This window comes from Microplitis demolitor, chromosome 6 (assembly GCF_026212275.2).
Source record: "Microplitis demolitor isolate Queensland-Clemson2020A chromosome 6, iyMicDemo2.1a, whole genome shotgun sequence".
Lineage (NCBI taxonomy): Eukaryota > Metazoa > Arthropoda > Insecta > Hymenoptera > Braconidae > Microplitis > Microplitis demolitor.
In genome coordinates, this window is record NC_068550.1 from 6424243 (window position 1) to 6452208 (window position 27966).

Genomic DNA, 27966 nt, shown 5'->3' on the forward strand with positions numbered 1-27966 from the left:
AATAAATTTTTTTTATTAAATAATAATTAACAATAAATAAAATTACTAATTAAATATAATACTGTTTATTTTTGTTTTCACAGTTAAACTACGGGAGATACGTAAAAAAATAATTAATACTTTTTTATCAGAAATTTTGATCTCTACAAATAAGGTATTTATATTTTTTTATGTGTCTCTGATAGTTTACGTGTAAATGAGTTTAAAAACAGAGATCAGGTATAAGTTTAAAAAAAATATTATTTTATAGAAAAAACAACACAAAATTAACAATAATACTGTTTGCTTTGCTGACTAAATAAAATTGATTAATAATAATTATATAATTAAGTAATAAAATATAAATACACTGTAAAAAATTTGTGGAGTGATCGCAGATTAAATGCAGAGTAAATGCAGAGCGGATGACTGAGTATTTATTTAATTTCTTTGGAGTAAAATTCACTTCGAAGGGGAGTTTATTTTAATATTAAAACTCCGAATCGGAGTGAATGCGGATTTAAATAAAATCAAGATCACTCTGAAATCACTCCGCTAGAAAAACTCCGAAACTTCGAATGACGGAGTGAATTCCCGAGTAAAAATGAAATTCTAATTTTTTGACAAAAAATTGATTTTAAGTTAATCGCCGCACCACCGCTGCACCACCGCCATTTGGCGGAAAATTCCGCCGCACGCTTCGAAAAAATCTTCCAGCACTGCCGCACCACAGCCGAAGCACCACTGCATATATATATATATGTATGGGTGTGTGTATATATGGCTATGACAATGATATGTCATAGCTGTAGTGCAGCGGTGGTGCGGCGATGTAAATTTAAATATATATCATAGATTAAGTACGGCGGTAGTGCAGCAAACCCACTTTTACTTGAACAGTCGCGGCTATGGTGCAGCGGTGCTTCGGCGGTGGTGTGGCCAAATTCCGTTTTCACTCGGGAATTCGAATTTAAATAAAATTCGTAATCACGCCAAATTCACTCCCGATTTTTTACAGCATAAATTTTTTTTGTGCATTTTTTTAATAAATAAAATAAAATAAATAAATTTTTTTTATTTAATTAATAACAATGAAATTATTTAATTTTAAATTTATGTGCATTATTTTTGATTAAATATTAGTGTGCTATTCATTTTTGATTTATCTCTAATAAATTTTTCTAATAAATATATATTTTGACATCAAAATTTTTCTGCAATATTAATTACATAATTTAATAATTTAATACTAAGTAATAAATAAATAAAATTAAATTGCACAATTTTTTTAATTACTAGAGTGCTCATAAAATAATTGAAACTTAAAAAACGGTATATAACAAAAAAACTAAAATGAGGTATTTTTGTTTCTCTATTCTTATATTTTTTTTTTTTCGTAGAGTGCAATGAAGCATTGGTTTGTTGCTTGTTTAAATTTTTAAATAATTTAATTGTAAAGGTTTAAATTCTTTTCATATTGAGGATATATTTATTTTAAATTTACGCTTGTTCTGATCGACGCCTTCGTCCAGGACCACCGGCATAATTGGCAGCAGCCATACCCATCAAATGTTTAGCGGTCTGTGAACCACTAAATCCCCGACTTAGTCCAAAATCGAGCCCATAAGCGCGTTTGCTGTTAATTAATTATTAATTAATAAAACAATTATTATTTTACTTAAAAAATGAATCTTTTTATTGCAATGAAATTAAAATTTTGTAGTATTAAATAAACTCACTTTTCCAATTCTTTAAGTTTGTAATATTGTGCAATTAATTCATAAAATGCTTGTGGGTCATCTTCTAGTTGTTCCAAATAAAGTTGCCGTTCTCTGCAAATTAATAAAAAAATATTAATAATCAAATTAATTATATAAATGAATTAAAATATGTAAAAAGTAAAATTTAAAATCAATTAGTAAAATGAATTTCAATGTCTGTGGGTATGAATTTTTTAAAATATATTGGAATATAGAGAAAATTTTAATTGGAATTGTTTAATTTTTTTTAACGACTTTATTAATAACAAAAAATAAAAACCAATTTATCAATTAGTCAATTAGCGAGATAGTAATAATTTAATGAAAAAAAAAAACGTAAATTAATCAATTAAATTTATTTAAGTTATTTATGATGTATTACATAAAAAAAACTTACGGAGGAAAAGGTGCAGCATCAATTGAATCGATAACTGTTAGTACAGTTACGGCGGCTATAATTAACAATGCAAGTGTTAATTGTTTCTGCATTTTGTCTGGGTTTTGGTTTAGTTTTTCTGTAATACTGAGCTGGAAAAAAAAATTTTTTTCTTACTTTATGATGACAGCAATTTGTAATTTAAAAATTACACTTTGAAATTTATTCATTTATTATTTGACAATGTAGTCTATTTGAAAAATTAAATAAAATATTTTTCTGTATAATAGTAATTACACCTGTTTATTAAAGTTTCCGGGCAATGACTTGTTTGGATACATATTTTTTTATCAAAGGAAGTCTTAAAAAAAAATTTAATTAAACATAACTTTTTTTACTTTTTTTTTTTACACGGTCGAGTAAATATGACATATTTATTCTTATTTTTACAATTTATATATTTAATTATAATAGCCATAATTTATAACAATAAAAATAAATATAATTTTTTTAAAATAATAATAAACCCTAGTAGCATTCTTAAGGAAGTTTTACGTAAATCTGTATCTTCAGTCTTCAGCAGGTCTGCATCATCAGTCTTGGACAAGTCTGAGGCAAAATACTTCCGTAAGATACGTCAAGTAAATTTGTTAAGATGCAGTAGCTCAGACTTGCTGCAGAATTGCTTAAGATACCTGGACATGGCCACCCTTTCTTCGTTACTTCTTGAGCCGTCTATTTAGCATTAGTCTAGTAAATTCAGTGGCGCTCACTAAATATTCGATATAATTTTATCGAATGATAATATTATTAATTAGTAGAACTTTAAATTTAAATGAGGACCACTGGGTCAGCTATAGGTACTGTGTGTTGAGCTTGGAGTGATTCGGAGAAAAAGAAACCCGATATCTTAAGCAATTCTGCAGCAACTCTGACCTAACATTGATATATAGTAGACATATTGGTTAAGAATTGCTGCAGACTGTTTCTACAGATTTCCGTAAGTCTTCAAGAAAAATCTTAAGCAAGACGACGAAATTTTTGGCAAGTATACTTATGAAATACATCTTCTTCAAGTCTTGTTTAAAACTACCGTAAGAAACTTGTTGAAAGACATTCGTCTAGTAACTTGTTTAAGACAATGCTACTAGGGAACAATAAAAATAATTATTATTATTCTTAGAGTTCAGGTCTATAATTATAATCAATAAATAATAATAATAATAATGAAAAAGTACATGGATATGTTTATTAAAAAGATAAAGGTGGAAATAAGTTGGTAGTATATCTTTTCACTTAATTTAATATTTCTTTTAGTTATTTAGTTTAAGTAAAAGTTTGTTTTATCGTTCCTGTTAAAGGAAACTTAATAAAATACCTCTATTGAAGTTACGTTGTATACTCTACATTATATAAATTTTATATGTATACATATATATAGATCTATATAAAATAAAAGTCTTGAGTTTAGTTAAGTTGGTTGGTAATATATAAGTGTTGCCTGAAGGGGCTAATGGGTTCACTAAGATAAGAAATGAGTTGACCATATACACGAGTAAGGCGGATTATATTTAACTTTAATGATACTTTTTTTATTATTTTCATTACCGCTTAAAATTTTATTTCCTTGAATTTAAATAATAGTTCATAGATCAGGGTCAAAATTTAATAATTTATGTTAAATTTTGAGTTAACTTGGCAATTCATTTTTTTTATAAATATTTTTTATTCTCGTTGGTTTTATAAAAAGAAATTTAGAAAGCCATTTATATTTTTTATTTTTTTTTTGGTAAAAATTATTTGAGTGTTTGAAATATTATTTGGTCATATTATTTAACAACGTGTCTGTGAGATCAAAGATCAAAGGATGATATTGAGTAACAAATGGCGTCGCAATCATTTAAAATTCAAGTTTTGTCGTGGGATTAAATTATCATATCACTAGATCGTATTATGTCACCGACACGTAGAAAAATAATATTTACAAAAATATTTTTAAAAAATTACTGTTTTTTTTTTCATTAATTTTTTCAAAATTTCTATAGATTAATTTATTTATGATCCTCAAGTTAACAGACAATTAACAATTTTCGGATTATTTTTTTCAACACATCAACTACGAAAAAAAAAAAACTAAAAATATGCACATGTCGAAAATTAAAAGAACTGTAAGTCCAATTTTTTTAAATATTTTTTTTTTTTATAATTAATTGTTTTAAAAAATTTTAAAAAATTATTTGACGTCGACTAACTAGTGTCATATTTATTTTTCTTTGTAAGGCCTAAAATTTTTTTTTCTGTGATGTACTTTAGTTGATGTGTTGAAAAACATTAATTCCGGTATCAAAAATCGACGTAAAAACGGCTTAAAAAATAATAATAATAATAATAAATACAAAATTAATATCACTAATGAATTTAATACTCTTAGTATCATATTTAATGGTAATTAACACTGATCAGCTTGATTGTAGTCATCATTAATCTGATAAAAAAAAAAAAACATTTAAATCTCAATAAATTAATTGTGATGACAATATTTCGTTGATTGAGCGGATTTAATAAAATGAATACTGTTAATTAAAATAAAATAATATAATGAATTATATTATTTATGACTAAATTATTCAATTAAATAAAATAAAAGTATAATGAAGAGCAATAAGTAATCCTAGTATTAAAAGGAAAATATTTCTTGAGTTTATGGAGCATGTCATTTAATTGAAACTTGTATTCCGGGTTATGATAGTACAGAAAGAAAGAGTGAGAGAAAGAGACTAAAGTCGTTGGACTTGATTGTCCTATTACTATTTCCCTGCTACTTTATTTCATCTAATATCTTTGTTTAATTAATTTTCATAAGATTAAACTCCGTTTAATAAAATAAAAACCCAAACAAAATTATAACCGAATTCAGAAATAATTTTTTCTTTAAATTTAAATTACCGTTCAATTATTAGAAATACGTAAAAAAGTAATAAATACTTTTTTTTAGCAAATTTTATTTTATATAAAAAAGTATTCATTACTTTTTTATGTATCTCTAATAGTATAAGCATGAAAGTAAAAATCATTAAACAAGTAGTAATAATCGATATAAAGTCGGACAATTTTTTTTTTTTTTATTTTCGGTAATAAAATAAATGTTTCCTGTTTGCCCTCATAGCACATAGCATCTCTAATGAAGTATCAAAGGTCACAAGTTTTTTTTTTGCTTACGGGAAATGAGGGGACAGCATGAAAACGAGGGTTGAGAGCTTAAGTTGTTTAAACTCGTGCATTATGCATTTAGTTTTTTTTTTTTTTCGAGTCCACTACGAATAGTTTGTTAGTAAATACTTGTTTTATATATATATATATATATATATATATATATTTAGACAAAATAACTGTATATGTAATCCTGTATTAAACAGAGCGCATTGTCCTTTTTATCTCTATCACACTTGAATGAGATTATTATTTTTATCTTACTCGCAAGTTCTCGTGTCACGTTTTAAATTTTTTTTTTTTTACCGTCACGCAACTTTAGATTTTCAATAAATCAGAAGATTTTTAATTATTGATCATTTTTCCAGGACGAAATATATTTCAAAATGAGCTTTTCCCATACGGAAAAATATATATGTGACATATATATTATTTACATATTTTTTTGTGCGAGTTTTCAGTTCAATTAAAGTAAAAGACCTAGTACGCGATTAGGGAACGAGCAATTGATCCCTCCATGTAATTGTATATCAATATTTAATACCATCAAGTAAATATAGATATACAAATATATGAGCGATCGGGTACTGGGTCTCTTATTTACACTGTAAAAAAATCAGGAGTAAATTTGAAGTAATTAAAAATTTTATTTAAATCCGCATTCACTCGGGTCCAGAGTTTTAACACGTAAATAAATTTATATTTAATAGAAACAGCAACATTATATAATTTCATATATATAATACATAGTGAAAATATCAAATTATTGAATAGTTATGGTGACATAGTTTTTATGGGAATATTTGATATTTCGTTACAATATGAAATGTTATTTTGTGGTATGGTCGATGTAAGTCATACGACGGTTTGTGACTCAGTGAGTTTTATTGTCAACTGCTTATAATTTTGGAAAATCATCTTGCGTGAATATATAAGAAGGGAGCCAGAATTATTTCCGTACTCAATATAAATGTCAAAATATCAGACCTAAGCTCATTATGTATTAGTAATTTTTTTTATAATTAATATTTTCCGAAACTCCCTTTCGGAGTAAATTTAATTCCGAAAGGGAGTGAATAAATAAAAAATCCACGCCGAAAATTTTTTACAGAGTATTCAGAAAACTTTAAATGCTTGTAAGTACTGATACATTGAATATTGATCAACCTTAAAGTACATTAATAAAAAAAAAAAAAAAGATTTAAGATCTAAAAAAAAGAATTGATTCATTTTTCTCATAAAATTGATTCCAATTTCTTGAATAAAAATTATTATTAGCTATAGATAAATAATTGAAAAAATTAATATTTCAGTGCAATTTATTTAAAAAATTTCGTTTACCTCCTAATTGATAACAACTGCAATTAATTTTTTTTTAAAGTCTATGTCTTGGTGAAATTTTTTTTTAATTTTATTTTAATTAGTTAATAAAATTTCAAAATGGTTATGACAGTTGTCATTTTATCTTAAAAAAAAGAGGCACTGTCTGAAAATGCCCTTAAATAATAATGCTTATTGCAATAATTTTAATTAAAAAAAAAAAAAAAAAAAAAAAAAAAAAAAAAAAAAAAAAATTGCTTGCTTCAAAAAATATCTTCCGTGTTAAAAAATTGATACTCTTGAAATAAGTAACAATTTTTGATTAAACTGTAGAAAAATGTTGACTTGAGAAAATAAATTTTTTTTTGAGATAAAAATTTGAACTAACATTTGAACGTTAAAAAAAAATTTATCTTTTAAATTGTAAATAAAAATGATGTTTTTATATTATTTACAAATACATCGGCGTAGAGAAAAAATAATGGTGTTGTATACAAAAAGTCCAGTGTATGTTTATGATAAAACCAACTGGAAATGAGATAAATTTAAAAAACTATTGCCAAAAAATTTAAAAGAACAAAAATAATTAGGTCAGGTAGAAAATAATTATCTAAACAATTAATAATTAATAATTATAATAAAAAACACCCACGTATCTTTTTAGTTTAGAAAAAATTTTCTTTACATTATTTTTCTTTTATGTTTACATTTGTGGGTTGAACTCAAGTTTTGTTTGTTCTTCATTTTTTTTTTACGCTCGTAATGTTAAAAAGCGCTGCGAACACGTGGAGTAATTAGTACTCAAGTACCCGTGAAATAAGAATGCTCATTTTATTTTACGTAACAACTGTACTAGTCTAAGTACTTTCTCAATGGATTATTTTTAGCATTGAACTTTTCGCTCTTTATTCACGGGTAATTTTATAATTATAATAACGTTATAAATTTCATAATTCCGGTAATTAATTATTTTAAAAATAAAATATTCTTTTTTTTTTACATAAAAAAAAAAAAGATTTTTTGGCTCAACAAATTTTTTTTTGCTTAAAAAATTATTTTCCGCCCCTAGAAAATTTACTTTTTTAATTTAAAATTAAAAAAATATTTTTAGGGCAAGTAAAAATTTTTTGTGCCAAGAAATATTTTTTTTTTCTGTGTATATTAAATAACTTATGTTCAAATTATATCAAGAATAATTTCGTAACTTAACTTTTATAAAAAAATTATTAAGCTGAATTTTTTTCTAATTAATTCCCAAATAAATCTTTGAAATCTGATAAAACATGAAAGCGCGAGAGTATCAAAAATATTAAATTTCAATGACGAAATAAAAAAAAAGTTAAAAACGAAGTAATATCACACACGACTTTGTTATAAAATAATGTCAGACACTCAATACCCAAATAAATATCAATGTCTATGTATATTAAATATCATCATCAAAATGAATTCAATTATCACCCGACTATTTGTCTTTGGACGAAATAAACACCCACAAAATTTCCAATTGCAACATAACAACAACACCGACAACATGATTGTTGCCTGTCCCAATAAAATTCCATTAATATTCAACATTTTATCGAGCATATAAACCGATAAATGTTCAATCACATTAACATTCCTATAAAGAACAAATTAAATTGTGTAAAATAAACCTCTATTATTTTATTATTATTTTTTTTCAGATAATTTATCATCGGATAGGAAAAAAAAACTTTGTTTATTGATTGATTCAGTTTACTCAAGTTTAACCGAGATGATTAATTATACTGATTGATAAGTTATACATATATATTTATTATAGTCGATTTACTCACTTCCGAATGCAATTACTTAAATGATATATCCTAGAGGAAACATGACATTTGCAATTTAATCGACTGTTTCCTCGACAAATTCCTTGGGTTTACAAACTATTAATTTATATATAAATATATATATGTATGTGTGCAAGTCATTGTTTATAGTTTTAAACACAATTTAGAGTTTGTTTCATATAAATTTTATTAGTAATTAATTTAAAAGTTGTCTATAGTAAACGGTCACGATTAATTAATTAGTTAAGAAATTTAGTAGTTGGTTAATAAACAAATTTTATTTAAATTCCATAACTGTTTAAAACTAACTACAAAAGACAACTCGAGTAAAAAAATTTAAACCCAAAAAAAATAATAAATTTTTTTCTCGGCCGAAAAGTGTCTGGGACTGAAAGCTTGAAAAATTTCTATTCTATCTTGAGTCGCTTGAATTTTTTCCAAGTTCTATAATTTTGAAAAAAAAAAAGAAATATGGCCAAAAATAATCGTGTAAAAAAAGGTTAAAAAAGTGTTGACTATTGTAAACTTCAAAACGTGACACAATGAACTTTTTTTGAACGTTTTTTAAACTTTTGAAAATTCAAGAGAAAAATAAAAAAAATACCTTTGTATTATTAAGATATGCTAAAATGAAAAACGTTCAGAAATAGTTCAAAATTAATTTTTTCTGAAGGTATTTTGCACTGAAAAATGTTAATTTGTAGTATTAAGTCAATTGTTATTTTCTGTGTACTGTCAGGGGTTTGAAAATCGTTTAAAAAAGGCTCGTCATTGTGTCACGTTTTAATGTTTAGAATAGTCAACACTTTGTTAACCTTTTTTCAAAAATTTTTTTTACATAGGCCTACTGAATTTATCAGTCAGTTTATAAAAAATAATAAAATTCCAAGCTTTTTCAAGAAAATTCAATAGTTTCGGCATAATTTCGGTGAAATATTTTTATCCGGGAATAAATTTATGTTTAAAAAGTAATTAATAAACTTTCGGTAACTCATATAAAAAATAAATTTTATTCTCATAAAATAGCAATGGAGTTTAAAACTAAATTAATTTTTTTTTTAAACAGTTGATTGAAAGTATCCAATTTATTATTTATTATATGATTTATTACTACTTGGATTAAAGACTGAAAAATTGCTATAATTAATCAAACTTAAAATATATGAAGAAAAAAAAATTGACAAGTTATTTCATGAGATAAAATTAATTTAAAATTTTAAAATAAAATATTAATATAGATATTTTTAGTAACTGTATAAATATATGACATTTAAAGTGGTTGTATACATTCTCTAAAGTATTTTCTCTTGTCTTGTTCTCTCGCACGAGCTTTATTGTCTGTATAACAGAGAATCGCTTTGAAATAGCGATACAACATTCTGGAATTTATGGAATTATTAAACGTCAGTTTAAACTTTTTTAGAAATTTTATAGTTTCATTTTTTTTTTTTAATTTAATAATAATGATAGTGTTGTTTGATGAGGATAATGGTATCATTTAAAATGTAACAATAAATCGAGGGTGGTTAAAAAAAAAAAAAAGAAAAGAGGGAGAGTTAAATAAATAGTTAAAGAGAAAAAGCATTTAAGTCAACTCAATTTAGAATGTTGTACTCTAACTGTCGAGTTTCGACGATGCACTGGGGAGAGCTTTGACTGAGATAGGATTTCGGTTTATATATGTTGAGATATATATCTTATCCCTACTTGTTACTGTTATTATTATGGGATCTAACATAATTATTCTATTTGAAATTGAGATTATAAATAATTACGTTAAATTTAAACTCTTATAATTAATGAATAATTCAAAATTTTTTAAGTTAAAACAGAGAATTACAGATGGAAATTCTGTGGGGTAAAATGTAACTAAATATGTAACTAAAAGCTTTGAATTATTAAATTATTAAAAAATTTTTATACCGAATAAAAAAAAAATTGATCTATGATTTTTTTTTATTAAACGTCCGATAAAAAAGGCTAGAGAATTTTTTATTGACTTCAACGAGATAAACTTGCACTTCCGCCATTAAGACATTTAATAAATTTACAAAATCCGTTTTTTTTTTTTTTTACTCCTAAATCGATAGCCAACAAAAATAATCCAGACTAAAATTAATTATTATCATCAATCTACTTATTTATTTATAATTATATGAATAAAAAAAAATTGTAAAGTTCAGAAAACGTCAACTTTGTTCTAGTTGAATGAAAAAAAAAAAAAAAAAAAAAAATATATATATATATATATATCTCATTGAGCTGTCATTTTTATTCTATTATTATTATTATTTATTATTCATTACTAATGTTATTGAATAATCGATAATAAAAATAGAGAAGCATATAATAGATAAATGTCGTCAGCTCACAAAAGTTTATAATACGATAACATAATAATAATGGATTTAACATTTGCTGGTACTGTAAATCCGAGTACTCGTTAGTCGTTATTACAGAACATTTAACTATGCTTAATGCATCTGGACATGAACCGTGATGGTTATAATTGTAATACTCATAATAATAATAATAATAATTATTATTATTATTATTATTATTAAGATTGATTATTAAAACATAATATCAAAATTTTAAACTTTCAAGTAAATGGAAAAATTAATTAAATTTAATCCAGGAAATATTTTAGCATAAATTCACCAAGAAGAATTTAAACCACAAAATTACGCTTGAGCTTTTTAAAAATTACAACAATTAATTACTTACATACTTAATTAATCAATAGTTGAACTTTAATAAAATTTTTATTCGCTCATTACTAAGTATAATGAAAAATGATGCATTTAAAATAACCGTTAAACAGGTCAAGTGTATCAGCTTTTGTTTATTATTATTTTTTATATTGTTTATTATTATTATTATTTTTTTTTGTTTTTATCTACTTCGCTTGGACGTAATTGAATAAAGCCTAAAACGAAGAGCTTTTTTACGGGGTTGTGTTATAGATGATTTTACTCGAATAACGCGAGAAAATATTAACAATACGATGACTCCCTACTAATATATATATGTATATATATATGTTGACTACGAGTACCTTCAGGCAAAAGTTATGAATAGAAAAATTCGTCTATTTAATTTATCATGCCACTAATATTTCAGTGTCACAAATAAATTGAAATCAATTTAACGTACAATTTATTTCATTTTCTGTACATTGTTTAGTATTTTTTTTTGTTTATGATACTCTATTCTATTCATCTTTTAGTTTTTTTTATCTTGAATAATAAGATAAAAATGACAGGTATATAAATTTATTTATTTATGTTTTTTTTTTTTTTTCGGTAAAAGTTACTCTAATACATTTTGTTTTATTTCAACTATAATTTGAACTAAAATAAATTTTCTACACTCGCTGTCATTTAGTTATTTGATGATTTCATAAAATTGGAGTGCAAAAATTATAATTTAATTTTTTTTTTTAAATTAATCGGTTGTAAAATTATCAGTGAAACTATTTATATTGACGATAGTTTAAAATTTTTTTTAAACAATTTTTAGCAGTGCAATTTCATAGATAAAATTTTTCAATATCAGAAATTAATAGTATATTGTGTGACAAGGAATGAAACGAAACGATTTCAGACCCGTCTGAAGTTGGCTGCTCCAGCCGTAAGCGAGGGCTGATAACACCCGGAGTCTGAAGTCGTTTTTCATTCAGAGTTTTACACACTATATTGTTTTCATGAATACCTGCATTGAAACTTGAAGTTTCACTGTCAAAAGTCAGTCAAAAAAAAATTAATTTAAGACCAATGGTATGACCAACCACACGAAAAGAAAATTCCTCTAAAATTTACGATATTAACATCGAAATCGTGGACTAGACTTTCATTACCATCAATTAGCATCATTAGCATCAAGTCTTTGTTAAAATCACGATGTTAAGTAGTAAAAAATTGAACCTACATAGTAAATTTTGAAATAAGACATTTAAAAATTGACGTTAATGAAAGTCTAGTCCACGAATACGATGTTAACATCGTAAATTTTAGTACACGGAAAAAAAATTATAGTAACAGTTACAATATATTATGGGAATGGTTCCCATACTGCATGGTAACTGGTTTTTTTTAAAATGTTGATTATAGGAACGGCACCCATATATATTATGGTAACCATTCCTATAATTATGGATATAATTCCCATACGGTATCGGAATAGTTCCTATGGAATTATGGTAATCGTTACTATGTACCTATGGTAATGGTTACTATAATATTATGGGAACAGTTACCATAATATTATGGGAATGGTTACTATAATATTATGGTAACCATTACCATATACGCTTAGGAACTGTTACAATGTGGTTATAGGATTGGTTCCTATTTGCTTATGGGAACTATTCCTATGAGTATGGTAATCATTACCATGATTCTTTCACATGCGATATGGGAACTGTTACTATAATGATAGGAATTGTTACCATATTTATGGAAACCTTCCCAAAAAGTATGGGTCTATATCCCATAATCCCAAGTAATCATTACCATAACGGTATGGGATGATATTTCATAAACGTACTAGGAACAGTTCCTTTAATTTTTTCTCCGTGTAGAATTTTAAAAATGTATTCGCGTAGGCGTAAATTGTAATTTGTAATTTATAATTGAGCAGAAACTATAAATAATAAAATTAATGATTTTAAATTACTATTAAACAAATGACAAGTATCAGAGTTTAAATTACGAAAGCTTTAGTTAGGAGGCAGAAATCTTATTTGTTTCTTCCCAAGGGACAAAGCCTATACGTTTCTGCCGCTGATTGGAGACATTTGTAATTTACGCGTTTCCTCATATTTGTTTGCGGCATTGGACTGAAATTATCTTGTTTCAACTGGCTAGAGATACTGAAACTTTAAGTTTCGATGCTGCTATTGTGAAAACATAATTTATATAATTTCTAAATATATATTGTTATAACTGGCTGGTTTGTGCTGAAAGCTTTAAGAAACTCGACAAAGCAGAAGGCTACTGTCCTATTATATTCATATGTATATACACAAAGATACATAAGTGTATAAAATCAAGTGATATAACAGAATATATATCTATATCTCATAAATTTGCTTTATATGCTTTGATATTAACCAGTTATTTTAGATATATACCTATTCCATATATATCCTATACATATATATATTGCCTTGGGCAACTTGTGGTCCTTTTGATCAAAATTCATATAAATTAAAATAATAAATAGTAATAATTATGATTATTACGTCACAAAATATAAGTATCAGATTTTTTATTGCAAATGAAAATTAATTATTTAAATAATTAATGATAAAAGTAATTATTTTTACTATTGTTAGAAAAAAAGTTTGATAATTAATTAAATAATGAAATTTGATTTCACTTTTATTATTTAAGAAATAGTGTCGTCACTTTTTTTTAAAGCTCTTATATACTCGCGGAGGATGTTAAGCATACGAGAATATTAGCCATAAAAATATATGACAGAGAGTATGAGAAAGGGGAAAAAATAATAAAATAAAATGAAAAAGAAAAAGATAAAATCAAGATAACGTTATTTTATACTTAACATTTTCAAAGTTGGGTATATTAGTTTTACTGAAAGAGATTTTTACTCGTCTCAATAAATTTTTTGCATTATTAATCGAAAACAAAAATTTTCTTGGTACGAAAAAAAATTTTCGAGTCGAAAAACAAAATTTTTGCGCTAAGAAATTTTTTTTCTGTGTAGACTGAAAGTTATTGTGTTGAAAATTATATTTATTTTGGTTTTACATAAATATATCGCGTTAATAATTCCAAAAGAGCTAACATTTTTATACGAGTTTTGGCTTTAAGGATTTTTCTAAAGCCACACGGAAAAAAAAATTAAGTAATTTTTACTAAATTTGAAAAAAAAATTACAATCCGAGAAGTAATCTTGAAACGTTAAAAAAAAATGAAAACTTGTACAAAATTCAAAGTAAAAATTACAACATATTATTTAGAATAATAATTTCTATTGATTATAAAAATTATTACATTAAAAATAAAATTTACTAGCGACAAATAAAAATTGTAATGTACTAATAATTTGTACTATTGTACTTAGTAAATATTAGTTAACGCGCTTTGTAAAAGATGTATTCTGGCGAGTAATTTTTACAATTCAGATACTAATTTTTACAATCTCAAATAGTAATTTTACCTTCCGGAGTGGCAATTTGTCTTACTGACATTCTAAAATGTACAGTAACTTATGTAGAATTACATTGGAGATGTAATATTTATCAACTACGAAACAAAAATTGCGACTAATGTACTAACTTTTAATAATTCTAAAACAATTTTTACTTTTTGTAACGTTGAACTATTTTTATATGAATAAGTAAATATTTATTTTTTCCAAGCGAAAATTTAACAAAGCTGTATTGTAATTATTATGATAAGTGAAAATTACAATCTAGATAGTAATAATTGAAATAAAAAATTAATTTTCTACAAATCATCGTAATTTTTTTATGGATTGTAATTTTTTATTATAGATAGCAAATTTTTTATTGACTGTAATTAATATGTAATTTTGATCTGCATTTTTCTCCGTGCAAGAGCGCGTGTTTTTTTATTGGCAATCGTTTGAAAGATTTACTTTAGAACTGAAAATTTAAAAAAAAAAATTTTGAACGCATGACTTGAATTTTACGCTCTTTTGACTTTCAAAAATTTTTAAAAAATTTTGAACTTTAAAGTAAGGCTTCAAAATTACTTTTAAAAAAAAAAAATATTATAATTAATCCCAATTAAAATATAGGTATAAAATAATTAAAATCAATAAATAATTCAAATAATTGCCGTAAATTAAATCAGGTCTACAAATAAAAAAGCTAAAACTTTTTAAACAAGTTTGAGCTTATTTCAACAAATTCTTTTATCTCCTTAACTTTTATCTTTATTTGAAAACTAGAGTAAAAAATAATAAATAATTTTTTTTTTATATCAAAGTTTAAAATTTTTTTCTACATTGTTAGAATTTTTTTATTTTATTTTATATAAATGGACTTGGACACTGTTGAATGCTGCTCCAATTATGATTGTAGTCTTGGGAGCGTAGGAGAGAAAAAGGAAAGAGAGAGAAACAATAAGTAAAAAACTAGTGATAACTAACAAAACGACTTTGAGTAAGTTTGTCTTGACACTAGGGACTAACTTGAGAATAATTGTGTTACGAGTAAAATAAACTCGTTCATAACAGTCACATATATATATATTTTAACCTTTACACATTTCTATTATCGCTTTTTTACTTTCTGTAAAAAGTCAACTGTTACGAAGGTTAAAAAATTTTATTCAAAAAACAATTAACTATTTTTTATTATCCATTAAAAATAATTACCGATGAGAATATGAAAAGTTAAAAAAAAAAAATTACTTTTTTTTTATTCATATTGTTATGGCAAAATTGGGATTATTTTTTTGTGATAAATTGTGACAATTTAGAGTAAATTTAAAGAAAATAAAAAAAATTTGTGATATCTCTGGTAAAACTTTTTTTTTATGGACTAAAGATTCTGAGAGATTGCGAGTTTTTGAGTTTTAAAAGTTTAAAGTTCTATTCCCGGGAGGTATTTGATACTTAAAAAATAAAATTAATTTATTGTGTTCAGTATAAATTGGTCGGATGTTTAATAAATTTAAAACTGATCAATAATTTTTATAAATGAAAAATTAAATTGTTACAACTGACATTAGCGCTTCTGATAAATTAAAAAAATTGAAATATTTATAATAATAAAATAAAAAAAAACTTACGTTGATGAAAACTTAAAATAACTGAAGAAATGTCAAAGGACTCGATGACACACTGATGAAGTCAGGAACCAATATGCAGGACAAGAGCGTTTGAAGCTTTTATATAAGCCCGAGACTCTTGCCGGCAACCACCGATTCATCATCCCCTTCAACCCCTCGTTTACTTGAACCCGAAACCCACCACACGATACTCGACCAATCGAGTCTACTTCCATCTCCTCTCTAGTTCCACTGCCCTCATATACATACACTTGAATCACCCCTGAAACTCTTAGCTGGAAACCCCTCTTTTAAAAGTTTTGAATCCATTGACTGATGCTACAGGTGCCCCTTCGATACAAATCAAAAGTCAACTATCTTTATTATTTTTTAATCATCTTCAATCTACTTTTTTCCCGCGTATTATCTTATTTATTTTTTTAAACTTTTCAACACATAAATTATTTAAAATATAAATTTTGTTAATTTAGTAACTTTTAAATTGTAATTAGTTGATTGCCTTAAGGGCTTGCTGTTAAATCTTGATAAATTTATACGTCCAATTAAACTTTTTAAATATATGTAGCTTGAATAACTTTTTGTTTAATTACTTTATTTATTTATTGAACACAAATTTGTTTGTTTGAACAAAAGTTTGTACTTTGAAAAAAATTTTCAGTATATTCGGATTTTTTCTCAAACCGAATCCACTTCATACAGAAAGAATAGGCATATTTTTTTAGTAGATTTTTTTTTCAATCCGCATTCACTCTGGTGCGAAGTTTCAACACTTAAAGAAATTCTTTGAGATTCAAATTAGCTGACGTGTAATAATTTTTTGACTTTTTTAACCTGTAGTTTAAACCTGTATACACCAAAAAAACAGAATATTAAAAATTAATAAATAATAATAAAAAGTGGAATCTGTTATCAATAATTAGTACTATTATGTGCTTAATGCAAAGAATACTAATTTTTGTAGATTCCTAAAAACTACTATCAATTATTTCAAAAAGTAAGAAAATATTATTACTTTTAGAAATAATACGTGGCTCATTAGTGAAAGTTAATTAATGTATGGCATAATCTATTAAAAAGTAATGATTGGACAAATTAAGAATTGGTATCTTAGATACTGATTTTTCCAGCCGAAAATTGAAAAAGTTACTAACTTTTATTTTATAAATTCGATATCACTGATCAATTATTAGCTTAAAATATCATTTACTCATCATTATAAATTAATTTACAATATACATAAATCGAATAAGTGGCAAATAATAAAATGAAAAATTAGTTTACTAGATACTGATTTTTTGCTCATAAAAATACCAAAAATTTTTAACTCTTATTTTATAAATTCTATCCCATTGACTAATAATCAATATAAAATATTATTTATTCGTTATTATAAATTAATTTATTATATACATATATCGAATAAGTGGTAAATAATAAAATGAAAAATTCGTATACTAGATCTTTATATATTAATATGTACTTTTACTAATTTTTCGGCTCCTCATTTTTTAAATTTTTCTATGTTTATTTTAATAGTAATAACTGTAGATAGCAATTTATCGATTTTTTTTTTCATTTTTAAAAATTTTCTACAGGAGCATATTTTTAGTTTTTTAATAAAATTTATTTAGAAATTTGTTAATTTTCTGCTAACTTCAGGATCATTAAATTTATATGTAATAGAAATAACTTTTTTTATGAGGATTATAATTATTTTAATAAATAATAGATTCAGGTATTGATAATAAAATATAAAATATTATGTTTTTAATTTATTAAATTTTTTAGTGGCTCACTTCATTATAGTTTTATATAGGATGTAGTGAAACCATTAAATTATTTAATATCTATGGTGACATAGTTTTTTGGGAACCCTGTTTAAAAATATTAAAAATGATGATATTCAAATTCTCTTCAATAATTTGAATTCTTTTGATTATATATATAAATATACAGTTTGCATGGAGTGACCGCTTCTCAATTCTTTTCAATCAGTATCTTTAACCAGAGAATATTTCATACTTCGGTACAATACAAAATGTTATTTTATGGTAGAGTAGAGGTACCGTTTTTCGCCAGCTTAGGCTCAGTTTCGAACACTTTAAAAAAATTTTAATAAAGTAATTTGTAAAATGCAATGGCATAATTAATTTCTCAAATGTGTACAAAGACACTTTATCACACTGTTGCAATGAAAATTTTATTTTATATTTTATTATTAATTAAAATAAAGTTTTATATGTCCAAAAAGGGAGCAGTGGCCACAAATGCTACTTTTACCTTGTGGTTGGTTCAAGTCATATGACAGTTTGTGACTCAGTGGAATTATATTACACTGAGAGAAAAACAAATTAAAGTCATGTAATTATTTTACTTGTTTACATAAATAATAAAAATAAGTAATTTTTGTGTAAAATTTTTCTATTTTTAGTTAATACGTTCTAAAATTTATTACAATTAAAAATTTTGCAAAATGAAATTTATAAGAATAGTTATTGGTATTAGTAAAAATATAAAATATATTTACATTTTCGAAAGCTACTTCTATAAACTGTTAAATAGTACAATTTTATTATTTATTTGGGTAAATAAATATTAAGATGACAAACATCGATAAATAATTTTAAAGTTTATTAAAAATATGATTTCTAATAAGCAACAGTGACTGAGCGTGTTTGGTAGGTCATAAGTCTCGCGTGATCGGTCTAGGTTCGAATCTTGGGTAGGGTAAAACCATTTATTTGTAAAAAAAAATGTTTGTTAAGATATATAATTAATCTGAATAACATTTAATAAAAAAATCTGAAAAACAGTTAACTCTGTGGGCTAACCCCAAAACTTCCCTCTGTTTTCGAGCTCGGAGAGAAAAAAATATTTTTTTGATTTTGATTTTTTGGAAGTGAAAAAATAAAAAATCATCTACTTCACATTCTTCACTCCGCGCTCACAAAAAAAAAAAATTATTGAAATAATTTTTGTAGGAAATCAAATTTTCTAAAAAAAAAATAATTTATTAAATTTACTTTAATTTTAATTGTTTAGCCGCTATTCGGACTTTAAACGTACATAGTTGATGCAGAGAGACGAATTTATTACTTTAAATTCTTATTATACAATAAATCTTGAATAATAAAGCTACATATGTATCATTTAACAATGAATATTTAACAAATAATGTTTCATATATAAATTTATATCCTATTCATTTTAATATTGCTACGGAAATGTGAATTTTATTCCGCAAAACCTCGTAATGTAAATTTTTATCTATTACAAATCATTTGAATACTTATATTATTATTATCATAATAAAGAAGAAAATGTCATACGCGTTTCTTATAGTCATAAATATTATGTTTATAGATACTAAAAATTTCATAAAAAACAAAAAAAAAATACTAAACTTTTTTTTTTGTAATTAACGAAACCTATAAATTAAATTTACAAATCAATTTATAGTTATAAGTTTGAATAAAATTGATACGTCGATGCAGTTTGTGAAAATTTATCACAAGTTGATTCAAACTTGAATTTAAATATTTCTTTAGTTCGAATAAATTATTTTTGAAAATTTTAAAAGTGCATTTTAATTGTACGAAAATTATTTTTTTTGTTTTCTAAATTAAATACTTCATTCGGAAAGACTTGGAAAAATTATCAAAGAAGGGACATTAAATGCCATTATTCGAAATAAAGTAATTTACTATATTACTCGTGTATATTTTAAAAAAATTACGATCCTGAAGTTAGCAGATAATTAAAAATTTTTTGATTTTTTTTTGAACGATTAAATTAGAAGAAAAAAAAAAAATAAAAATATGCACATGTAGAAAATTTAAAAGACTACAAGTGCAATTTTTTGAAATATTTTTTTTTTTATAATTTGTCGTTTTTAAAAAAAGCCAAAAATTATAAGGCGTCTATCTAAACTATGATCCTGACTGATCCTGAAATTAGCAGATAATTAAAAATTTTTTGATTTTTTTTTTTTGAACGATTAAATTTGAAGAAAAAAAAAAAATAAAAATATGCACATGTAGAAAATTTAAAAGACTACAAGTTCAATTTTTTGAAATATTTTTTTTTTATAATTTATCGTTTTTTAAAAAATCCAAAAATTATTAGACTTCGGCTAATTTCAGCATCATAAAAAATTGCGGATCGAACGCGGACTGAATGCGGAGTGGATAACTATCTACTTATTAAATCCTCTTGGTCAAATTCACTCCTACAGGCAGATTACTTGAATATTGAAGTTCTGGATCGGAGAGAAATTCTCTTCTACAAGGAATTATTTAAATATTAAAACTCCGAATTGGAATGAATGCGGACTTAAATAAAATCCGTGATCGTTCCGCATTTACTCCCGATTTTTTACAGTGTGAACTAAGAACTTTAAATCCGGCAGTCAACGTAATTTTTTTTGGCAATCCGAAACGGAATAGCTAAATGCCAGTTTGGGTGCCGATCAGTTCCTTGGATCCTGCAGTAAATCCTGAAGAAATTTAAATAAATTTTTCCCTTGTTTGGATCTGGTTTTTTCCAACCAAAAAATCAAATATTGCTAAAAATGTGTAACACATTTTGTTTAAAAAAAAATATCTCCCATATTACCCTCTAAAACTGAATTTGTGAAAATTAGTGAGTATTTACTATTTATTAGTAAATTTCGCTAATTCACTTTTAGAGAGTAATGAAAAAAAAGGTTCTTAAAATAAATTACTATTTTTTAATTAAAACCTCAAAAATATATTGACTTGAGAAGAAAAATTCATTTAGTTGATTAGGCACGAAATTTTTAATTAAAAAAAAAAGTAAATAATAATAATCGCAATAATTATTTGATGAATGGATTAAAAATTGAAATATAGGATAAAAAAAGTTTAAGAAAAAAATTAAAGAATGGCCGTGGCCATCAATCAGTTAACGACATCCGGCAATAATTCATTTAATCCATGCCCTATAAGTACGTCATCAATCGATATTTATTGGTTAAGAAAAAAAAAGTTTGCCGCCAGAGAGGTCTTAGAGTATGAAATAGGAAAATATAGTTAATAGGGTAGAAATAAGTAAATAGCATAAAAAAAAAAAAATTAAAAATTCAGTTAAATATAACTTTGGCAATTTTTTTTTACAAAGAATAAAATTATTTATTGGTCATATGCAAAAGAAAGGAATTCAATAAGATTTTAAATTACTGTTGTGTTGATTTATCGGCTCACTTTGTTAAATAATATCATTTTATATTTCTATAGCTCTTTTGATTTTTCCCTATTATTCAAATAATTCGAGATTCATTTATTAAAATATGAAATTATTTATCAAAAATCGTTTAATAATTATAAATTTAAATTTAAAAATTTCGGAGCGTAAATAAATGAAACTTAATTACTTTTTTTTTTAAATAATTTTTACAAAAAAAAAAAAAAAAAAAAAAAAAAAAATCTAAATAATTCATTCAATATTATTATATTTCACAAAAATGTATCAGTTTTTTCTAATATAAATAATTAAAACTAGAGTTTAGATTATCAATAATTAATGAAAGTTTAATATGTCTAGTAATCGAACTCGTAATTAAATTTAAATATATCATCAGTCAAAACGATTTGCTTTGAATAAATAATTACTGTCAATTTAATCAAGTTAATATTAATTAATTTAAGTATCATAAATTTATGATTCAAGTATTTATATAAGGTTTGAAATATGTGTTCATATCAATTGAATATATATATAAATTGGATTCTTTTGCTCTTTTACTTAACACCTACGTAAATTCTAATTCACTTTTATGATTTATTTACTCACTAATAATGAAATCGAATCAATTTATTACTTTTTTTTTTATATTGTCCAAAAAATATTATTGATATAATAAATAATATTTTTTCAAAAGATTTATTAGTTATTTAGAGACAATAAATTTTATTCTTCATTTACTTTTCTCGTTTCGCCATATAATTAAAATTTCATTTAAATTATTTTTCCAATCGAGTTTAAATCTCATAAATTTTTTGACTCGCATCGTTGACTATTCCCGACATATGTTACTATATATATTCCATTTTCATTGAAATACATAAAACATATCAATGTCTAATATCTACATACATATAAACTAGTACGAAACTTTTTTAAAGGTCATTATATATTTTCATTCATGATAAATCTATCAAAAGACTGAGTTCAACGATTGTTGTATAAACTTTCCCCTTGCGGTTGTTGAAATTATTTTTTTTATACTTATTAATTTATTATTATCGTAGTGATTATTGAAATAATTATACACTTAAGGTGGCAATAAAAAAAAAACCTGAAAAACAGTTGATCCTGCGGGAAAACCCCAAAATTTCCCGCTCTTTTCGAATTCATGGGGCTGGGTATAATTTTCTACACAAAAAAAAGGATTTCTAGGCGCAAAAATTTTTTTCTTGTTCTAAGAAAATTTTTACTTGACCCAAGAAATTTTTTTTTATTATCAAGTGAAAACAAAAAATTTTTTAAAGTAAGGAAAAATTTTCTTGGAACAAGAAAAAATTTTTTAGGCGAGAAAAAAATTCTTGAGCCAAGAAAAATTTTTGTCTTCAATTCATAATACAAAATATTTTTTGCGCCAAGAAATTTTTTTTTTTCTGTGTATAGAATTTCTATAGAATTTCTTAGACGATGATCCTGAGCAAAATTAAGGGGTCCATGGGATTGTTTGGAGGCCTCGAGGATGTCAGGGGTCTTCTGGGAAAACGGTAGCACATAGAAGCGAATGAAAGAAAATTTCTTCTCTTCGAGTTGAAAAAGTGTTAGACGCGACAGAACATAAATTTCACTGAAAAAAAAAAAAAATAATTTTTTCCAACGATACCTTTGGAACGAACCAACAAATTCGAGCTTTCTTGGTGACAATCAAAAGAGCTTACTAAGGCTTAGACCTGATTTCATTTTGAGGCGAATCAAGCGAGTGGTTTATGAGTTATATGAAAAAAATCTAAAAAAAAACTTTTTTAAAATTTTATTTTTTTTATAACTCGTGAACTACTTGACCGATCGACTTCAAAATCTAATCAATTCGAAGTTAGCGGAAAGTAGGAAGTTAAAAATAATGTAAGAGAAGGCGGTACCTTTTTTAAAATAGATTTAACGATTTAATATTTTGTTTAATTAAAAATAGTATTTGTAGTTGGCTAATGTTTAAATGTATAAATAATATTTAGAGAGAAAAAAAATATTAAGGAAGTGAGTAATAGATAACAGATGACTAAAAATTATTTTTCTTACTTAAAAAGGATACAAGTAGATATAGAAAAAGTCTTGAGGTTCTTGAAGCATGAAATCGATCTCCGCGAATAATGTTTGCCATTGGATTGAATCCTTTTCAAGTGTCATCGAGTGGATGAATCGTAAAATCTTATTTTTTTATTACATTTTATTCCCGTCTTCACTTTTTTCAATACAAATAATAACAAAATTTTTATTCCCTTATTATATTATTTTTATTCCTTTTAAGTTTGTTCATTATATTCGTGACGTGTTATCACGTCAATTAATTTTAAAAATTACGATTCATGTTTCAAACACGTGTCGAATTTCATATATTTATATTAATGCATATTAACTTATTTTCACTGCTATATATGATATAAAATCCATTTAAAGTCAACGAATCTCAAAAAAAAAGTTGGTACAATTTCGACCCTCAGGTGGCCAATTTTGTGTTGTGAGCTGCACTATCTTATCTCAGGCCGCATTAAAATTTTTATCTCAACAAATTAGAATTTTCTGACTTATTCTTACACAGAAAAAAAGGATTTTTTGGCACAAAAAACTTTTACTCGTTTCAAGAAAATTTTTTTCACTGTGAATTAAAAACGAAAAATTTCTTGCGCAAAAAAATTCTTTTTTTTTTTCTGTATACACCTACGGATACTTATCGATACCTTTGGGGGAATTCCCCTAAAAGAAAAAGGTGCTGCAGAGACAGACTCACGGTTAATTTTATGTTGTGACTTGCTGTGAGATATTGTAACTCTTTTCATCTATGTTCCCACTATTATGGATTATTAAGAGTTGATTTAAGAACAATCAGAATTAATCTTACGCATGTTAACTTGTCGTTTCCTATATATTTATTTTAGTGTAGGGGAAACCGGGCCCCATAAGCCGAAATTTATTTATCGTGGCCTTTAATCACCGGGTACAAGCTGTTTTAAATAAAATCATCATAATTAAGGAAAAAAAATTTTTTTCATTCTCTGAAGACGAATAAGTAAAAATCACGTGACAATCACTATTTGGCAGTGAATAGTCACTATTTTCATTATTTCAAATATAGGAGACCTGGGCACGACGAACTTTCTCAAAAAAATTACAAATAATAAATTTGTGTGAAAAAAAAAATTTTTTAAATAACTACATCCTGTTATTTTACCAGCATTGAATGAAACATTGATTATCTGTCTCAATTTATGTGACAAAATAGATTTATATTTCTGGGTAAATGGTCTTCCTCTAAAAATTTATTTACAAAATTTGAAAAAAATTTTTTTTAAAGAGGGAACTTGTAAATTACATCAAACTAATAAATTTCGATTATGGAAATTTTATATTTTTTTTTCAAAATTATTATAGGTATCTTGTCCCGACTTGCCCCACATTGTTTATACTATTTAATTGAATTATGAAGCCGACATTAATAAAAAATTTTCATCATAATCTCGTCGCTTTTATGTAAAATTTAAAAAAACCGCTAAAATTGCCGTGACCGCAGGTGAGCTCATCGTGCGCGCGCAGTATGCGTATAAAATTACAAGGCGCCGCCAGCTGTCAAGCACTTTATCGAATAACTTTCTATCCACGTGTGGACGATAAAGTAAAATATAATTTTCAATTAAAATAATTAATTAAGTGTATAAAAATTAAATAAATAAATAAAAATGGTGTTAGACTTGGATTTGTTCCGTGAAGACAAAGGGTCGAATGTTGAATTAGTTAGAGAAAACCAGCGCAAAAGATTCAAAGATGTTGGTCTTGTCGAGTTAGTTATTGAAAAAGATAAAATTTGGCGTCAATGCCGTCACCGTGCTGACAATTACAATAAATTAAAAAATTTATGTTCGAAAATAATTGGAGATAAAATGAAAAATAAGGAAGCTATTGGAGATGACGATACACTTCCTGATAATATAATTAATGACTTGGAGTCGATTAATACTGATAACCTCAAAGAGCTGACGGTCTTTAAGATTAAAAAAATCCGTAGTCTCATTGACGAGGCGATTATCAAGAATGAGGATGAGTTGAAGAAAGTTGAACAGGATCGTAATTCTGCTTTGCGAGAAGTCGGCAATCATTTGGATGCTTCCGTTCCTGTTAGTAATGATGAAGAGGAAAATAAAGTATGCTAATTATTTAATTATTTATTTTATCGTCATTGTGATTTTTATTTTGAAAATATTTATATTTTTATATGATGATGGTATTTTATTATTCAGGAGATAATTTCCTCTCGATTAAGTACCCACATCGATATATTTAAAAAAAAAAAAAAAATTCAAAAAAAAATTTTTTTTTTCTAAAATGAATATTTTGTCATAATAGACAATGCGATCGCAATTAAAATGAGTACCTACATGATAGTTTTTAAAAATTTAATTAAAATTAATAATTAACAAATAAATGAGCCAATTACCATCTGGTATAAACATATCGTTGTTGGTAATTTAAGTATAAATAATATAACTAACAAAAATTTATTTTAGATTGAAAGAACATATGGAAATATAACGGAACAAAAAAAATATTCTCACTATGATCTGATCCACATGATCGACGGGATGGACGGAATACGTGGAGCTGCGGTATCTGGAGGCCGTGGTTATTTTCTGACGGGTCCTGCTGTTTTTTTGGAGCACGCATTGATACAGCTCGCTTTACGTAAATTAGATGCAAAGGGTTACAAACCTCTGTACACTCCATTTTTTATGCGCAAAGATGCAATGCAAGAAGTTGCTCAGCTGGCCCAATTCGACGAGGAACTTTACAAAGTTATTGGTAAGGGCGACAATGACAGCAAAGAAACAGAAGAAAAATATTTAATTGCAACTTCTGAGCAACCAATTGCCGCTTTTCATCGGAATGAGTGGATACCCGAGAGTGAGTTGCCCATCAGATACGCGGGATTTTCGACCTGTTTTCGTCAAGAAGTCGGTTCTCATGGTCGTGATACCCGGGGAATTTTCCGCGTCCATCAGTTTGAAAAAGTTGAACAGTTTTGTTTGACTTCTCCTCATGACAATAAGTCATGGGAAATGATGGACGAGATGATAGCTAATGCCGAGGAATTTTATCAAGATCTGGGAATTCCCTACAGAGTTGTTAATATTGTTTCTGGTGCATTGAATCATGCTGCATCAAAAAAATTAGATCTTGAAGCATGGTTTCCTGGTTCTAAAGCATTCAGAGAGCTGGTATCTTGTAGTAATTGTCTTGATTATCAAGCAAGACGTTTACTCGTACGGTAATTATTATTTTTTATTTTAAAAAATTTTTATTTTCAATAATTATGCTGCTGAAAATTTTTTAGAGGCTAATGACAGTGATAATTAGGTAGCTGATGTGATTCCGCGTTAAATGAGTACCCACAATCATATATTTTGATAAAGTATTGATTTAGCCATTTTTTGATGGCCATTTTGGATTTTAAGTGGACTTGATTAAATATAGTGATGTGGGTACTCATTTTACTCGGAATTACGTCAGTATTAGAGTCAAACTATTAATTTCTATGCATAAAAAAAAGTAGATAACTTTTGCAATCAATACTTAAAAAAAAAATTTTTTTTCAATAATTATGCCGCTAAAAATTTTTTAGAGGAAAATTAAAGTGATGATTGAGTAGCTGATGTAATTCTGCGCAAAATGAGTATTCACAATCATATATTTGGATAAAGTATTGATTTAGTCATTTTTTGGTGGCCATTTTGAATTTTAAGTAGACTTGATTAAATACAATGATGTGGATATTCATTTTACTCGTAATTACATCAGTATTAGAGTAGCATTATTCAATTTTATGAATAAAAAAAAAAATAATAAATTTCGCAATTGAAATTTAAAAAAAAAATTATTTTGCAACGTATTGATGTGAGTACTCAAATAAAAATAATTTTTCGGCTTCAATAATAAATTTAAAAAAAAATATATCTGCATAATTAGTGAATACAATTGATTTGAGTGATTAATCAGTTGAACAAACGAATTAAAAAAATATCGTTTACAGTTATGGGCAAACTAAAAAGATGAACACAGCTGTCGATTACGTCCATATGTTAAATGCAACAATGTGTGCAACAACACGTGTCATTTGCGCAATATTGGAGGTCAATCAAACAGAGACTGGAATTAAGATACCACCAGCACTCGCGGCACTTATGCCCGATAAATATCGAGATGAGATTCCATTTGTAAAACCAGCTCCGATTGACGAAGCCGAGTCGAAAAAACAGAAAAAACAACGAGAAAATATGTCCAAGTGATTTAACACTCCCAAACAATAATTTTAAATAATTATATTACATGCTTATTGCATTTAATTTTTGTATCTGCTTTTTTATGTAGTACAATAAATTTATTTATAATATCAATTTATTTCTTTATCGCACTTTAAGTAATATCAAGTAGTAATTACATTAATCACAGTAAAAAAACACAACTGATGA

The 27966-nt window shown here is 25.5% G+C and overlaps 2 protein-coding genes across 3 annotated transcripts; one reads left to right on the forward strand and one right to left on the reverse strand.

The window, feature by feature from the left end:
* Positions 1-149: 149 nt before the first annotated feature.
* LOC103579896 (diuretic hormone class 2) lies at positions 150-27490 on the reverse strand. 2 transcript variants are annotated; one of them, XM_053740104.1, is made up of 5 exons: positions 27471-27490; positions 16253-17096; positions 2137-2267; positions 1719-1811; positions 150-1615 (listed from the first exon to the last, which is right to left on the reverse strand). In XM_053740104.1, exons 3-5 carry the CDS (start codon positions 2226-2228, stop codon positions 1480-1482), a joined length of 321 nt encoding a protein of 106 aa, XP_053596079.1. In that variant the 5' UTR covers positions 2229-2267; positions 16253-17096; positions 27471-27490; the 3' UTR covers positions 150-1479. The 2 variants fall into 2 exon arrangements, with proteins under 2 accessions (XP_053596079.1, XP_014294872.1); XM_014439386.2 differs by lacking the exon at positions 27471-27490 and adding an exon at positions 23528-24950.
* On the forward strand, positions 25085-27891 carry LOC103579845 (serine--tRNA ligase, cytoplasmic). The gene is made up of 3 exons (XM_008561393.3): positions 25085-25644; positions 26008-26765; positions 27528-27891. Exons 1-3 carry the CDS (start codon positions 25183-25185, stop codon positions 27781-27783), a joined length of 1476 nt encoding a protein of 491 aa, XP_008559615.1. The 5' UTR covers positions 25085-25182; the 3' UTR covers positions 27784-27891.
* Positions 27892-27966: the final 75 nt, after the last annotated feature.

Bases quoted from the DNA above. Each gene is read 5' to 3' on its own strand.
- LOC103579896 (XM_053740104.1), bottom strand. From the start codon at position 2,228: ATGCAGAAACAATTAACACTTGCATTGTTAATTATAGCCGCCGTAACT. The intron at 1,812-2,136 runs GTAAGTTTTTTT...ATTAATTTGCAG, and splicing joins GATGCTGCACCTTTTCCTCC to AGAACGGCAACTTTATTTGG. The intron at 1,616-1,718 runs GTGAGTTTATTT...ATTAATTAACAG, and splicing joins AAACTTAAAGAATTGGAAAA to CAAACGCGCTTATGGGCTCG.
- LOC103579845 (XM_008561393.3), top strand. From the start codon at position 25,183: ATGGTGTTAGACTTGGATTTGTTCCGTGAAGACAAAGGGTCGAATGTT. The intron at 25,645-26,007 runs GTATGCTAATTA...AATTTATTTTAG, and splicing joins ATGATGAAGAGGAAAATAAA to ATTGAAAGAACATATGGAAA. The intron at 26,766-27,527 runs GTAATTATTATT...TATCGTTTACAG, and splicing joins GCAAGACGTTTACTCGTACG to TTATGGGCAAACTAAAAAGA.